Below are 17,314 nucleotides of genomic sequence, written 5' to 3'. Positions count from 1 at the left end.
GGGAAGAGGAAGGAAAGGGAGATGTGGTTAGCGGAGGAGAGCAGCCGGTCCGTCAGTCAGATACCCCAGGTGGTACAGATATGATTGACATCTACGTGCCTCGGGGGTTGGTTTGGTGTAAGCCCCCTCAGTGTAGATGAGGTCTTACCTTGGGCCCCAACACTACTTAAAACCTTCTGGATGGAATACCACAGGATTCAGGTTAACCTACTCAACTTAAGCCTTAAAGCAGACCATTCCCCTGAAATAAATCCTCCTTTTATCAAAGTCAGGTCAGTCGGACTGAGATATTTACCCAGTCTAGGACATGGGTTTTCATATTTTCCTTTTTCATTGCCTTCACTGTCTCATTATCCTTCATATCCCACATAAAAAGCCCCATCATATCATTGAGCATTGATAACCACTCATTAAGAATTTCATATCATATCAAATCTGCCTGAGGGAAAGGCAGGCCATGCTCATTCTAGATGTTTGTGTTTGTGTGAATATACTCATTCTGTCTGTCCTTTCCACATCCCTTCTACTCTATCTGTGACTTCACCCTGGAATGAAATTAGATTTCCTGCTTAATAAACACTCAAACGTTTTCATTTTTAATGCATGGTGATAAGTATGTAAACCTATTGTAAAACTATAAGATTCAGAAGTAAGAAAAGCTAGAATTGTTCTATGTGTTTGTGATCAGTGTTGTGTGTTTGTATCTAAAATCGATCCTTTCTTTTAGATTGTGATTGGAGAATGCTTCAGGATTCACCAACTACATGAGGGAACCAAGTCTTTTGTTGGGAATCCCTATGTCGCAGCCCTCTACAAGCAGGTCAGCCATGAAGAAATGTGCTTTTAATACCTATTTCAATAAACCCCATTTGCTGAACTTTACAATGTTAAAATGACTCAGCGTGAAGCACGAGAAATCTGCCTGAGATAGTTTCCAAACAATTTGTGGTGCTTACATTTGCTTAACTAGCTAGCTTCTTACAGTTGATGGAATTTGTTAGCAATAGCTGTCATTAAAGCAACGTGACTGCTTCTGTCTACTGTCTAAAATCAAAGAACCACTGTTTCAGAAATGATTATGAACAGTAAACTGCATATGTACCATGTGAGAACGGACAATCTGACATGTCCTTCCAACAAGGCTTAGCTCGAAATCAGTAATAGACAGATACATTGATATCAGGTCTAATATTACTGTGTGATCTTGCAGATGGGCGTGTTTCTCTTTGGATGTGCCGTCAGCCAGTCATTCACAGACATTGCCAAGGTGTCAGTGGGCCGTATGAGGCCACACTTCTTAGACGTTTGTAAACCAGATTTCTCCACCATCGACTGTTCACTGGGATACATCACCAACTATACCTGCAGTGGGGACGAGAGCGATGTACAGGAGGCCAGGTTTGTGTAAACACCAAATACATACACAAAGTACATTATTTATTGTGTATAGAGAAATCCTCCTTGTATTGAAAAACTAACTAAAAATATATCTCTCTCAACAGGAAATCCTTCTTCTCAGGACATGCCTCATTTTCAATGTTCACCATGCTCTACCTGGCTGTAAGTAACTATTAAACTCTTCCACATGCATCACAACACACTCACATTCTTGCAGGCACACACATGCTTAGAGCAGCAGAAACAGTGGCTTACAGATTGTGGACGGAGTTATGGAAAGAAGGCAGGGCAGTGATTTAGGGATTTAACGCCTGAAGAAAAAGCAAGGCATTGTTCTTATCCACTTCTCCCCACTGGGTTTATAAAGAGTTTAATTCTCCTTTTTTTCTCCTCCGAGAGAAGGATGGATGCACTCCACCTGTTTTTTTCTTCAGAGCAGCTGCGTGTGTACTTCCTGTCCTTTCCCATTCCCCTCAGTCTCTCCCTCTCACTCCACCTGTTGTGGGTGTCTGGTGGGGCTTAGCGCCCTTGAGGCATTTCATGCTTCAAACTGTCTAATTACACATGCACAGACAATTGCCATCTCATAGTGCCCCAATCATCCATCCTCCCCCTCTTCCTCTAAGGGGAAAACAGTCAATGTTTTGGGTCTGGCTCAACCTTGGAGTCCTGGTGGTCTTGGTTCTCACGGTGGGCTGAGAGTTCTGATAGTGTATTGTCATGTAGTAAGAGCAGACTGTTGGTATTTCCCAGCCTCTTGGTGAACTTACAGCTGCACTCTGGTCCGACTATGGGGAAAAAATGAATTTAAAGCAACTGGAAAAGCAGAGAGGGAATGGACATGTGATGCTTCCAGACCACTGGGTGACACACTACTCAGAGACCAATGTTCCAGCTGTGGCAAGCTCAGAACCACAGCCAGAGGAGGCTGGTGCAAACAGCGCAACAGAAAGAGAGAAAAACAGTTGGTTAGGTTTGTAGTGGATGTTTTGGAATACTAAACCAGCCTGAAACAAAGCCCACAGTGGAGGCATTCCTAGTGGAAAAAGGAATCTGTGGCATTTTTTTGTTTTCTCCAAGCTGCACGTCATGTGACATCACATTTTCAATTATAGAATCTCTCTCTCTCTTGAAACGTCCTTTAAATAAAAGTGTTATTGTTTTTGTCATGTTCTACAACAGCATATGACACTGAATCTGAAGTCAAATAAATAGAATTTAAGGACAGATAATGACTGCAAGTTGAATCGGTAGACGAGGATACATGATATACACAATTACGTGAATGCAAATTTGTGTATTCCTCAAAATGTCAATCCTTTAAATGACACAGAATTCATCAAAGTTGTCTTGATATCTGTCAATCAGATATTGGAATAATAATAATTACTGTAATTCTTCCCCTCACCATCGGCCCTTGTTTTTCACTGGGTGAAAGTGTCATTTTCACACTGTGGCTATCACCTCACCCTCATCTCTCTCACATCCCACTAGTTGTCTGCTAATTGTCATTCTTTGATTTTGAAGCACTTCATTTCCTGCCAAGTGTGTCTGAGTGCTGCATGTGTCACTGATGTGGTTTTGTGCTTAGACTTCTAAGGCTACACAGATAAGTGCCACTGACGGCACGGCACGCTTTACAGATTCACCACAGCCGTGCAGGAGAAGCCTATGTGTGCATTGATGCAACCTACTGAGCTATCTTTTGGGAACACAAACGTTCCAGATACAAATAGCTGGGTTCGTTCTGCGGGTTATTTGTGCCTTCAGAGCCTACTTTTACTTAAACGGAATACATGTTGTTGGTAAAAAAAACCTCCAATATGTTTGTTTGTGACACAAGTGGGCTTAACCACAGCTATGCTTTTGTCTCACAGCCTGGTGTGAACCGGCATGGGAAGGGGGTTTGCGTGTAAAACAAGCCCTCAAACTCATTCTTTCGCACTTTGTTGTGTTTTCGTTTATTGAACACTGAGTCAGGGCAAGAAAGACAGGGGGAGAAGATCTTACTGGAATGAGCTGGATTCCTTTGGAAACCACCAGACTTTGTGTCGCTCTTGTCTCCATCTGTCATGGGAATCAGCTGGGACTCGTTTTGTTGTTGTGTTTTATTGTTGTTTCCTCATTTCTAACTATGTGAGACGCACAAAACAAATTTATGGAAGAACAGCTAGGGTCAGAAGGGTCTATTTTTGTCTGGGTCAGATTATAGAGGGGAATACAATCCATTTTGAGATTAAAGAAGGTCATGAACATCCTGTATCGGTTAACATGACTTCATGTGTGCATGAATAGGTTGTTTGGGTTTACCCTTCAGTCAGCTAGGCATTATGCAGGTTGTAATACTTTCTTTAGGCCTTCTCCTCAAACCTCCACCAAAGTTTGCTTTAACTGAGAGATTTAGGATGTTGTGTGAAGGCTGTTCGGATGTTGCATTCATGGCCGCAGGACGTCAGACAAAAGCACTTATCAGTAATCCTTGCCCGTTACCTGAGAATTGCTGCGAAGGAAGCCTGCAGTCTAAACATCCCTGCCAGGGAGGAGAGAGCCAGACTGTTAGGGATGGGAGGGATCGCTTCCTCAGCTTCCGTCAAGAGAAAAACAATGATAGAGTGTCATAGAGGAAGTGCGAGAGAGCTTTACGTCCACACCTACAGGGGCTCGTACTGGACGGGGGTTGCTGGGAGGAACTGCGTCTGTCTGTAGGTATTGTTAGCTTAGCTGATTATAAGACACACGTCTTGAGGTGTGGTCTGGGTAGACCTTGGCTGAGGCCGGCCCCTTCTCAGCCCTCTGTCTATGGGTGTAAAAGACAGGAAGTTGAGGGTATGAGTGGTGCAGAAACACAGGATGTCAGAGGGACCTGTGCTGATCTCACCACTGTTTGTGGATATAAAATGAAAGGGCTGTGAATGTATTTGAACTTTTAGGAGTGACTGTAAGTGGCCTTGCACTTACTTTTTCCTGTTTTGACTCTTTTCAACCTTTATCTCGACCCAGGAGATGTTTTCTGGTGGCTGGCAGGGTGGGGGGTGCATCCGTCTTCTATTTACTCTCATCGAGGGTAGAGAGTTCATCCGAACAGTGCTGAAACATTCATAGTTGGAAATGTATACATACATGTGTGTCTGTGTTCCTTTGTGTCTGTGTGTGTGTATTCCAGTGGCTCTCTGTGGTCGTGCTGTTTTTACAGCTGGGATGTTGAACCGTCAGTCATGTCCGGGTCTCAGGCAATCGTGTGTGTGTGTGTGTGTGTGTGTGTGTGTGTGTGTGTGTGTGTGTGTGTTGTGGAAGAGAGGGTTTCTCTGCGGTTCTGGCCAGCCTGCCTACTTTGATTCGGTCTAGACCTCTCAGACAGTAATAATGCAGTAACACACATGCTGCAGGTGTCCAGCCCAGCACCATCAGTTACATGATGTAGATTGCATTTTTTTTTGCATCTTTTGAATTCTCAAAAACTCTTAGTTACAGTTTTTGTATATCTTTGTATATTGTATGAAGAAAGTCTATAACACTATACTCTCTCTCTTCACAGTTCTATCTCCAGTCAAGGTTTTCGTGGCGCGGTGCTCGTCTCCTCCGCCCGCTGCTGCAGTTCACCCTGTTGATGATGGCTTTTTACACCGGCCTGTCACGCGTCTCAGACCACAAGCACCACCCGACCGATGTCCTGGCAGGCTTTGTGCAGGGAGCCCTGGTGGCCTACTGCATAGTGAGTGCACACATATTACACAAAACACACAAGCTTACCCAGCAAACTGCATGAAAACATGATATGAGTGCAAAGCATGAATGCATACATCTTTTAGCAATTTAATTCCTTTCTATAATTGCCCCGGGATCCTACAGGCGCACCAACCTTTAAATAAACCTTGACTCCATGAAGCTCCTTTTTCTCCTCTCTGCCTTTTCTTAAAAAGAGAAATGGAGCAGGCGGTGAAGTGAGGAGAATCTGACTCCCTTTAATGAATAACACATTTCTTGGAGTCGAGCCCTAGTTCAGGAGTGTGTGTGTGTGTGTGTGTGTTTAAATCCATACTCTGCAACCCTCTTCACTACTCCTCTGACATCGTGACAGCAGTCGCCAGATGATTTTCATAACCCTCATCATTACACTAAGCTAGATGGAGCCAAGGAAAATTGAATTTGGGTCAAGAGTAAAGTACAGGGAGTGTAAAAAGAGAACGAGAGAGAAGATTAGCCTTTGAAACAGGAATGAGGCTGTTAATTATTTTGGTTTTTTTTATTTGGCTGCTCTGGTTCTATCAGCCCAGCAGGTCCCTGCCTAACTCTGCTGCCTCTGGGAAACGTATGGAAAGACACACTCATACACACAGGCACACACAAACAAGCCTTACCTTTCTACATGATCCAAATCATGAACGTGGAAAGGATTAGGTTCATAAAATTTAGCAAGACTTTAGTTGTGGCGCCTAGGCAGACCTTGGCACAGCCAAAATATAATCACACACACACACACACACACACACACACACACACACACACACACACACACACACACACACACACACACACACACACACACACACACACACACACACACACACACACACACACACACACACACACACACACACACACACACACACAGCAGGGTCCTTTGATGCCAGGATCCAAAATGAACCCCAAGCACAAATCAGCAAGTAACAATAGGCCGTGATTCTATGACAACATCAGCTCTCCTCCAGCTGGAAGGAGCTCCTAGATGACATCAGCTTTGACAAGGATAAAAAAAGGGAAGAATGTTTCTGAAATATGCTCAGCATATGAGCTTGTCTTCTAAAGGGGCAGAACCGGTTGGAGGAGCGAAGCGAGAGCAGTGACATGAGAGAGGAGCCTTGTCTACATCTTGGCTTAGGATGTGCATGGGTTTAATCCAACTCAGCTATTCCACTACCCTCAGAGAGACATCCTAAAACACACACAAAAACACTGTTCATATCCACTTGCATACAAATATATATATTAATAATATACACAGGCACACCACACATTTGTAAACCCCTGCCGATACAGGCGGTGAGGTTTAGTTTAACAATCCTTGACGCCTGTCCTGATTTGCCCAGTCTTCACATCTGTGAATGCTTAAACCTGGCTGTTTCAGTCTCCCAATAAGCAGCAGAGCAGAAAGAACCTGACAGGAGATGAGTGGAGGCAGACAGAGGACGTATGAAGCCTGTGGGCTTTGGAGAAGCCAGCAGAAAGTCCTAAAGTGTTAGCATCCTAAGATCTTAAGTTAACATGTGGACAGTCGTTATTGTTGTTCTTCTCGTTAAGTCTGAAGTGCAAGAATAAAAGACTGAGTTTACACTCTAAAATCATGTCTCTTGAGACGTTAAGACTTCAATGCTTTTTTGCTTGGATGTACTATACTGACTTTGATTAATCATTGGAGTTCACTTTAACACCGTGAAAAAGGTTATGAGGTTTCACTTGCAACAAATGAGTTGTAGTAGCAGCTCTGTTATTGGAGAAGTTGTCCTCTCATGAAATGCTTTTATGAAGCACTCAATATTTAAAAGCCCCATAACCGCCTGAGTATTGTGGTCCATGGATCTTACCTGAGTTTGTGCATATTATGGAGAGTGGCAGTTACACACTCACAGTGCACATATCTCAAAACAAAGGTCTGATTTGGAAAACAAAAGATCACATTTGACAAATTGGTGGATCTGCACGTAAGTCCCAAGTGAGTGATTGTGACCAATTGTTCTGAATATAACATGGTGGGTCACATGGCCTTGTGGAAAAGTGTCTTCCTTTAAAAATATATTTCTGTAATTCGTTAGGGACTTGTGTTGCCTAGAAAATGGTGTTGATCTTGGACTTTATTGTCCTAGCTTCGAAGGTTTCCCTAGACTACAGTTAGCTCTTTATTCCCAGTGCCCCCCCACTGACTGCTAGTAAAAGAACAATACAAACCTGGGGCAAGAATGAACACATTTATTTGTAGTGGCGGCTGCTTCCTTGTCAGTTAATTGCTGCTTTAAACCATTTCTCTGTCCTCATGTTTGAAGATGGTTGGTCATTTTTTAAAGAATATGTAGATAATGTTTGTTTTGAGCCAAACACTCCAGACTATGAGGTCAGGGCTGTGATCCTTAAATCATGATCCCAAAAAAATGAAGAACCAAAACAGGAATTTGTCCATCTGTCCTACCTGGCACTTCCTATCAGACGCAGTGACCTACTTCTCAACATGTGTGGTAATGAAGGTCGATAGGACCGAATCCAGAAGGAAGCAGCTGGGACAGAGAAAGCTGGGGCAGCATTTTTTGAGGTTCATTATCACAATGGAGAAGAGTTGGGTCAGACATTGGAGGAGTGCAGGTCAGGAGGATGCTATCACTCTGATTTAAACTGACAAGGACATGCTGTAAATACTGAGGGTCTCAAATATTAAAAGCAGCGTCTGGGTGGTCATTGAACTTGTGTATAAGCAGGAAGTCATATTTAATGTCTCCACAGACAAGTTTCTAAATGTGTAATTTAATCTACCATATCACCCTTAGAAAGTTATTATAAACTTATCAAAGGATATAGTAAGAGAGACGTCTGATATAAATACAGTATTAATGCCAGAGTCTTGCACAGTTAAGTAATTATTGCAATCGTTATTGCAAGTAAAGTCATCATATCTTCTTCTGTACCATCCTCTGACGTTTATTTAAATTGATTTGTATTACTGGGAAAGCTACAAATATATTTATAGGTTTGTGTGCATGCGAAAAATGTCAGTTTTATCCTTTGACATGCATACATATACATTTGTGTGTGTGTGTGTGTGTGTGTGTGTGTGTGTGTGTGTGTGTGTGTGTGTGTGTGTGTGTGTGTGTGTGTGTGTGTGTGTGTGTGTGTGTGTGTGTGTGTGTGTGTGTGTGTGTGTGTGTGTGTGTGTGTGTGTGTGTGTGTGTGTGTGTGTGTGTGTGTGTTACATCATGCACAGGAAGTGGAGAAGTCAAGATAAGCTTTCCACCATGGCAGGTTCAGGGGCGATAGGTTGGAGGTCGGTTGACACGACAACAAGGCCCGCTGTGATTGGACACTGAGCATCGTGATGGGAAACAAGCCTAAAATGTTTCCCATGGTGACTCGGGTTATTCTCAGAGATAATAACATCACATCCCTCCTCACTCCCCTATCATACATAATATACCATATAATGATGCACTGAAGACACTGCGCAAACTGATGGCCGTGCGGACAAAGAGCCCTTTTTTCAACTCTGAAGGCAGCTGTGTGTTGTCATCCATCAGTCAAAGGTCACCAGTGAAGGTCATTTTATGGTCAGTAAATGTCAAGCTGTAATAAGAGAAAGTCTTTGTGTCGAGCCCACCACTCAGAATAAGACAGTCGTTGTCATACAAGAAGATAATTGACTGTATGTTCGAAACATGGCCACGCTTAAATATGTATTTCCCATGTGAGAGCACTATGTATTTTTCCAGTTTATTTTTCCCAATGACGGTTATCCATATTGTTTTTCCAGATTGCACGGTAGGCTTTCTTTCTCAGTGTTTAGTGTTGAATGGCAACTTCCCCTCTCGGCCCTCTTTCCTTGTCTCCCTGGCACAGGCCCTCTGCTCGCCCTCCACTGGCCGCGCGGAAGGAAAAGCAGTCCCCGCCAATTGTGTGTGTGTGTGTGTGTGTGTGTGTGTGTGTGTGTGTGTGTGTGTGTGTGTGTGTGTGTGTGTGTGTGTGTGTGTGTGTGTGTGTGTGTGTGTGTGTGTGTGTGTGTGTGTGTGTGTGTGTGTGTGTGTGTGTGTGTGTGTGTGTGTGTGTGTGTGTGTGTGTGTGTGTGTGTGTGTGTGTGTGTGTGTGTGTGTGTGTGTGTGTGTGTGTGTGTGTGTGTGTGTGTGTGTGTGTGTGTGTGTGTGTGTGTGTGTGTGTGTGTGTGTGTGTGTGTGTGTGTGTGTGTGTGTGTGTGTGTGTGTGTGTGTGTGTGTGAGAGAGTGAGTAGGCAGCTTAATCGGCTGTTGCTCATGACTGACCCAAGACCCCTGTGAGTGGAAACGGTAATCCACACTTACAGTGGACAGTAGTTTCCATGGTCCCACTTCCTGTACACCCTTGCCCATTTTCCTGTTTGACATATGATGTCATCAGGATCTCAGGCGATTTCCTTTCTGCCTTTTTTTTACATCCTTTGCTGCCAGACTGACTCACAGATGATGTGAACAGGGAATTCACCCCTGGCATCATTTGATAACAGATTAGCTTGGGTTAGCTTTTACTAACATAACTTCCTTCAGCCACATTACTCATTGCAGCTAAAGTGGGATTTTTGGCAAGTGTGGAGGAGGGAGTTAATAGGGAGTTTCTCATCATGGCATCATGAAGTAATGCATCCTTCCTTTGATGCTTCTCCCAAGCTTACAGTGTGTTAACACTAGCCCTGTCCAGATATGCAAATCAACTGAGGTAGGTTTTACATGCTCTAAACAAATTACTCTGCTGACCTGCAATGTGGTTCATTTGCATTCAGACTAACTACTACATTTAACATGCACGGCAAAATAATCTCTGTATAAAAAAAAATAAAAGAATCCCATTTTTATTTAGTGAAGAAATATTGGATCTGTCCTTTTGTTATGATTCCCATGTTGTCTCTGTTCTCTGTCCTCACCCTGCTCTCCCTCTCTGTGCCCACCAGGTGTTCTACGTGTCAGACCTGTTTAAGCCCAGGGTGAGGTCAGCCACGCCTCCGCACTCCCCCATCAAGAAGGAGTTGCTCCAATCGTCCGACATCATTGAGAGGAACAATCACAACAACATGGTGTGAGAGTTGTCGCGACTTCTTCCTGTGACTGAGGAGCCAATCACATCACTGCTCACCTCCCATCGGACAGTAGAATGTAGCGACGAGAGACTGTAGCTGCTTCTCAAATGACACCCTCCTCCCTTTCGCAGTGTCCAGCAAGGCACTTTGTGGACAAGGGTGTCAGATTTGAGATTTGCACAGCAGAGTCCACTCTCACTATCCAGACTCATTATTTACTATTATGTTAACTACTAATCACCATTTGAGCCCATCGTTTTGAGCACAAACAGAAAAGATTTGGAAGACTAAAAGACAAATTGAATTGAGAAATTTACAGGCAGAGCTGAGGGTGTGGAGGGTTGATGGAAGTGTAACCACATAAAGGGAAAACACTTTTGAAGACAAACAAATGAAGTAAAGACACACAAAAATGACAAACCCCCTGCCTAGGGAGGGAAGGATTTCCAGTCTCTGAACTCTCTGTGGCCTTGGAACGCCGTATGACAACAACTTCCTTAGCTATGGGAAGGATATTACTGCAATAACTAGCAGCATAGAAATATTAACAGTATAGAAAAATATAACTTATAGCACTGTTTTTAAGTTCATTGTCCATTATCACCACTTGCTGCCTGAGACGTCTCACTGAGAAAAAATACTTGATGTTGCTGACGCCACTGAAATAGAGAAATTGACTCCTAGAAACCAACAGAGCCCGGTGCGGTGGTTTCACCATGCTTAGCCAGGATAGAGTTAGCATAGCAAGAGTCATATTCCAATCTTTTTACGGCCTTTTTAACAGGTTTCAAAGCAGTCATTCGGCTGCCTTTTATCTTACTGATAGCCAAGACATCATTATCTCAATAAACTTTGTTTTAGCATTAGGAACTGAAGCCCTCCAACACATCTGTCCCAAGCACCAGCACATCAAGTTTTTTTGTAGAGGACTCTTAGAGCGGCTCAAACCCGGGATGTTGCATTTCTTGAGAGTTAGATGTAGTAAAGGGGGAATATTTTCTGTGGAAGGAGGGAGGCAGATCTTACAGCCTCCCAGCACCTGTACAAGAGGCGTGGCTGTGCCATGCCATTTCCAGGTGATGGGGCCATCTGTTTGGCTTCCTTAACAGGAAGGGGATGGGTGGACAGAGTGAAGGGGTGCGGGCTGTCACCAATGCAAAGAGGGTGGTGAATTACAGCTAAGCTGGCACATTGTTTTGGGATGATTTGGGCTCTTTCTGCTGGCAGGGAGGGGCTCCCACCGACCCAATCACTCCTTGGCAATGGATGTTTGTCTCTCGGTGTGTGTGTGTGTGTGTGTGTGTGTGTGTGTGTGTGTGTGTGTGTGTGTATGTGGGTATGTGTGTGTCCTATACACTCCTGTGCTTGTGTGGGTACGCTTGTGCTTGTACATGTACATCTTTTGTGTGTGTTAATGTGTGTGTAAATAGGTATGAGCGATGTGCCCTGTGAAAATGACCCCCCTCATGATAAACTAAGTATGTGTCAAATGAAACACACACTGTCAGCTGTGCCAAGTGGGTGTGTCTCTGTGCATGTGTTTGTTTGTATGTGTTTGCCACTGTGTGTCAGAGAGCAGGTGAGCGTTCTAAAAACTGTGGATCTATTATTTTTATTCTCTGCTGAGAAGCATCTTTAACCTTGTGTGTTTTTAGCCTGTCCTGTATAATCACTAACCGTTGTACAGTACACATACGGAGCCCTTTTTATTTACAGCCTACTCAGATCCTCCTCCAACAACACACTCCGCCATGTTGCACATCTTTTCTCATCGTATAGTCCGTCCTATTATTTCACAAAACCGTTTTCACTCTTTTTTATAAATATATAAATAATGTATAGATCACTAAAAATTAACTCTGTAAGATATTGTTTCTTAACATGTTTAGATATATCCACTATGATTACAGACCTGTGTTCTTTACAAAATGCTGCTTCAAAAGCATCGATTGACAGATTTTTGTATTTAGAAAACTAAACTATTGTAGATTGTTCTAGTTATGTTTGTATTATGCATTCAAAAAATACACCCACAATTGTATTAAAATTCAATATTAGTATTTTTGTATCGTCTCGTTATTTTGTACAAAGACATAGTTGCAATGCTGTTTTTCTGCTAAATGTTCTTAGCTCTAATACATGTGCTTTTAAATAAAAAGCTCAATATGAACACAACTTTGGTTTGTCTTGGCTATTGATCCCACACTTGGACTACACGTTTTTAATATGAATATGTTTTGTATGGCTTTATGGATTGTTGTTGTACATGTTTGCTTCTGATTGTTTTTTTCTTGTGGAAAGTCCTTTATATTCCTATACACCAGAAAATACACTGCACAAAAAACAAATAAATACATTGGTTATGCATATTATAAGACATTTTCCTTCTTATATGTATGTCTGGTTTCCTTATAAGGATTATTTCTTAGTATCTTGGGTGTAGTATTAAGCTGTCTTTGGCTCTTTCTGCTGTAACAATGAACATTTCCCCTCTGTGGGGCGATTAAAGGTATTGTGATTCTGATTACTACAGGAATTTAACTGACATTGCAAGAAATATATGTTGTGATTTCGTTACTTTTACATAATATTGAGTATATATACATTAAATTCATTCACCTCTCCAAAAAGAAGAGAATTTATAAAGAACCTGCAAAATAACTCATTTGCGGTGGTCTCCCCAAGTCTGTAGTTCATTTTGTCAAAAATAGCACAGACAATACACACAACAATGGCCCAGATATGTGTGTGATCTCACACTCTGGCAGACACAGACTGGAAGAGCTGGTGTAAACGAGTGTGTTTGTGTGTCATCACGGTTTGTGATTCTCACCTACACAAGAAGTGTCAATTTCTCCACCACAGTGGGTTTGAACCAAGGAGAGAAAAGCCTGAATGACACTTTCTGTTTTCTCAGGTGATTATCAGATTCCTGTCAAAATCCAAGAGCTCCACTGTTATCATGCACAGCACATCATTTATACTATCACATAACAATGTTCCAAATATTACTTTACAAACATTTTTGACTTTTAACCGCTTATGAAAATTCTCAGGCAACAACTAATAGATGTCTTTTTGATTAGTTTAAATCCCAGCGGGACAAAAGAAAAAGGAAGAAAGACTTAAAAATAAGAGGAAGAAATGACTGTTAATTGCTTTATAAACTCAATGAGTAAAAAGGCAATCATTTCACTGATGTCATCATTATAGTGGCATGCAAGCTTCCCCTTAGTGTCCTGTAAAGTTAAGTATTTTATAGACAGTGACAGTTCAGCTGGTCTGAGGTCAGTCATAAAAAAAACAACAGCACCAAACTGAGATTTACGGTGCCTGTGAACAGCTGGTAGGTCTGGGGTCAGCCATGCGTGGCTGTAATAGTCGAGGGCCTGCTGCTGAGGCAGAGAGAGGCCCATGTTGTGGTCTTGTTTGGCAGCAGCAGTGCAGAGCGGAGCTGGCATGAGGCCCTGCAGCGAAGCCAAGGCATTACATAGTACTGCACCTCTCAGTGTGCTGGGTGTGTGTCCTTCATCATCACACACTGCAAAGTACATCAAGTCGCACTGTTGACTCTCATTTATTCCTTTAAATGAACCTGACGTTTCCTTCATCTTAGTGCCCAAACTTCTTATAAAATATACTGGTTACTGTTGGCATGTGAAACCCCTAAAGCTTCGATGATGGTGTTGTTGACATTTTAACACAAGTTGGATGGATTACGTCCTCCTCTGAGGGCAGAGAAATTCCTCCACCCTTGTTCTTATAAAACTGTTTCAAAACCCCTTTGGACAAACTCAGAAATGCATGGTGGTTACATTAAAAAATAAGGCAGATTTCCTCTGTGTACATTTTGGGGATTTTCACCACACACCAATGTTTTCTTAGATATGGAAAATAATACATTGGATATGCAACAGTGAGCTAATTAGACTTCATTTTTTATACAATTGAATGTAAATAAAGTGTCATTTGACAGCTGGTAAGCGTCAACAGCAAGTTAACCCTGTTCTGCTCAACTGCACTTTGTTAGAGATTCCAGTGTAATTGCTGTGGAAACCTTTCCTTTCTGAGAAGAAGACCGACTGATTGATAACATATGTGTCCACATGCCATATACCAAATGACTGAACAAGTTAATATTACTCTCTAAAAGGAATATGTCTTCAAAAGGTTTGTCACAAGGAAGAATGCAGCAGCTAGAAGTGGGAAGTGAGAAAGAGTCATTTCAGTTTATATTTAACTCAACACAGTAGCTCAGAATCAGTATGTGTAAAAGTGGTTCGAGTGGCTCTCAGCTGAGGAGCCAAAACAAGGCCGACTTACAGACTTCTCTTCTTTCCATGCAGTGCTTGTAGTCAAAAAGCCCTGAGTGAAATGGCCCACTGGCACACATGATATAAAAAGCATCACGGATTAACAAGAGTGCCACTGTAGGTGGCTCTGGTTTGGCTGGAAAGTTGTGTGTTAGGGAGAGAGAGATGGAGCTGGGTTGTGGTGAGGGTGGCACCTCCAGGAGAGCCGTCTGGAGGCCTGGAGCTCTGAGGGTCTTTTTCTCTGCAGCACACGCCAGAGAGCAGAGAGGCAGCTGGTCCCGAGGAAGTATGCAGGCTGGCCAGAGGAGCGCCTAAGGAGAGCAGTCTGAGAAAGGCTCTGTACTTCCTTAAGAGAAATAGGAACAGAGACTACGTGCAGTTAACTGTTTTCAGTATCCGTCAGGGTTTTTTGTAGGGTTTTAACGCACATGAGGTGTGCAGAACTACTATAACTCAATGCAGTACAAAAAAACTATAGTGAGCAAGAAAGAAAGAAAAAGAAGAAAGATTTCATTTAGAGCCAACATTACTTGAAATGTTTTCCATCTTGCCAACAATCAGTAAAAACTTGAAGTGGATGAATGAAATTAATATAAACAGAACCGAAACAGCATGCTCTACCGCTTACACACCATGCACTGCTGTGGCAGAAGGAAAAACTCATTTACTCATCAAAAACCGATACATTGTGAAAACTGAGCAGGTTTAAAATAAATGAAATGACTGATTTTTCAGTATTAACCCAGTTTTTGGTCAATCTCCTGTTTTAAAAGCATGTAAGTGATTCAAATGTGTGGGGTGTGGCTACCATTCAATGGGCACATGTGTAGGCAGTAGGAGGATTTATGTCTGGGATTAATTTCATGTTTTTAGGATGATGAAACGGCATGAGAACAATAGATCTGTGTCTGAGCTAGAGTGATATTTTGGAGCTTTTTGATATGAATGAAACCTCAAATCCAAATCCAGTGTGCGTAAAAGGGTGTTAGACATCAATGTCATGTTAGTTTTGACAGACTGGATTAACCTAATTCTTGTGTTCTGACCTTAAGGGTTCATGTCTCTGTGTGTAACAAACAGTAGGTATAAAAACAGTTGTCTAAGGATGTCTGCGTGTCTATCCACAACTTTGGTCTGGACTGAAATATCTTAACAACTATTTGATGGATTACCATGAAATATTGTGCACACATTTCATTGTCCATAGAGGATGAATATTACAGACTTTGGAGATCCCCTGCATAGATTCTTGTACAGATATTCATTGTTCCCACAGGATGAAACGTCATTATTTTCTCTCTGGGGCCATGAGGTTCATATTTGTGGTTTAAGGTGAAACCTCAACAACTACCGGATTGCCCTAAGACATGGTTCACAAAGTCAGAGCTTAAGATTTGCAATTTGAGCACCAAATTCTTGAATTGCTTAAATTTCACAACTGTGTGAATATTAAAACTAATGTCCACTTCCCCCAAACCAACACTATCCCTGTATGACATGGAGTCTGTGCTTGTGTGGTGAGCTGCATGGAAAAAGAGGGAGAGGAGAGCAAGGGATAGAAAGTTTATACATTTCACAGATGTTGGCTGCACGTGGGGGCAACAGGTGATTATGTCATCTTCACATAAATGGTCTCTGTGTCCACATACTTCTTTGCTTTCTGTCTTCTCACATACATCATTTTTTCCAACATGCCTTGCAAATTGATATTTACAAACTGCACAAACACTGTTAAGGTGTGTGCTTCTGGAGTCAGCTTTTTTTTTTTACTAACCTGCATCCTTTTCTTTTAAAATTGAACATCATAAAACCTGCATTACATTTCACCTCCTTCTGTGAGTCCCTGTATGGGAATGATATCACCCTCCCATCAGTCCCCTTGTGGCTCATATGGAGGAGTGGACAAGGCAGAAATGGAGCGTATTGATATGATTGCTCTGAAGTTTTTACTAGACGTGATTTTTACAGATGCAAAATGTTTTATTAGAGGTCATTTTCTTTCTTTTGGTACTGACCCAGAGATCATTGTACCAAACATCAAGGTAGATACAGAAACACAAGGAAAAAATACCTAATGACATCTCGACCTTTAGGAGTGCATGCACGCATACACAAACACACACACTCAAACACAGTCATCATCTCCACTGATGCATTCAGACAGGTTAAGTGAATGCAGAGTACAGATTTCTACTGGTGTCCACTTCCTTTTAGAGTAAATGATGGCAGAGGGAGATGGAGAAGAAAGGGGACAGAGGATGAAGGGAGAGCAATGACTGGTGAGGAGGAAATGGGGTTAGGCGCCTGCGACACAGGCCTCTTTGATCCTTCAAATTTACAAAATGGAGTCAGCATCTTTCACCCTTTTTCCTTCTCTGCCTTCTTTTCTCTTCAAGGTTGCCAAAGGGATCTCTGCCATAAAGCCAAAGCTGCTTAAACCCCCATGGATCACCTGCTCACGCAATAACTGCACTCATACCCACAAACACATATTGCTCCCACATGCAGACACATAAACAAAGTACACACACTAATTCCCCAGCAGAGCAGATCCACTGGGTGATTTTGGGAGTCAGAATTCAGCTCAGTCGCCCTGGATGTGATCCAGAGGCTGCTGCCTGATTTATTGGACAGCCATGAGAGTGTGTGTCTGCGCAGCGTTTGTGTATCTGTTGTGTCATCTTGCAAGGCGCCAACTGTGATCTCAGCACTTAGGGACTGTGCATCTGCCCCTCTGACAACAGGCTGAATACCTGGTCCAGACATTTGGCCAATCCATCAGACTCATAAAGATGTGATGTCT

The 17,314-nt window shown here is 42.4% G+C and overlaps 1 protein-coding gene across 2 annotated transcripts in view; it reads left to right on the top strand.

Annotated features, from left to right (window-relative positions):
- plpp3 (phospholipid phosphatase 3) overlaps positions 1-12,573 on the top strand; it is a 28,062-nt gene extending 15,489 nt beyond the window's left edge. For both annotated transcript variants that reach the window (XM_063891891.1, XM_063891889.1), the window contains exons 3-7: positions 728-820; positions 1,211-1,398; positions 1,503-1,560; positions 4,934-5,110; positions 10,073-12,573. In XM_063891891.1, coding sequence (XP_063747961.1) covers positions 728-820; positions 1,211-1,398; positions 1,503-1,560; positions 4,934-5,110; positions 10,073-10,201 — 645 coding nt within the window. In that variant the 3' untranslated portion in view covers positions 10,202-12,573. The remainder of the gene's footprint in view (positions 1-727; positions 821-1,210; positions 1,399-1,502; positions 1,561-4,933; positions 5,111-10,072) is intronic.
- Positions 12,574-17,314: the final 4,741 nt, after the last annotated feature.

The sequence above is a fragment of the Eleginops maclovinus genome, chromosome 9 (genome assembly GCF_036324505.1).
Source record: "Eleginops maclovinus isolate JMC-PN-2008 ecotype Puerto Natales chromosome 9, JC_Emac_rtc_rv5, whole genome shotgun sequence".
NCBI lineage: Eukaryota > Metazoa > Chordata > Actinopteri > Perciformes > Eleginopidae > Eleginops > Eleginops maclovinus.
The sequence above is the reverse complement of the archived record's forward strand: the minus strand, read 5'-3'. Positions and strand labels throughout refer to the sequence as shown.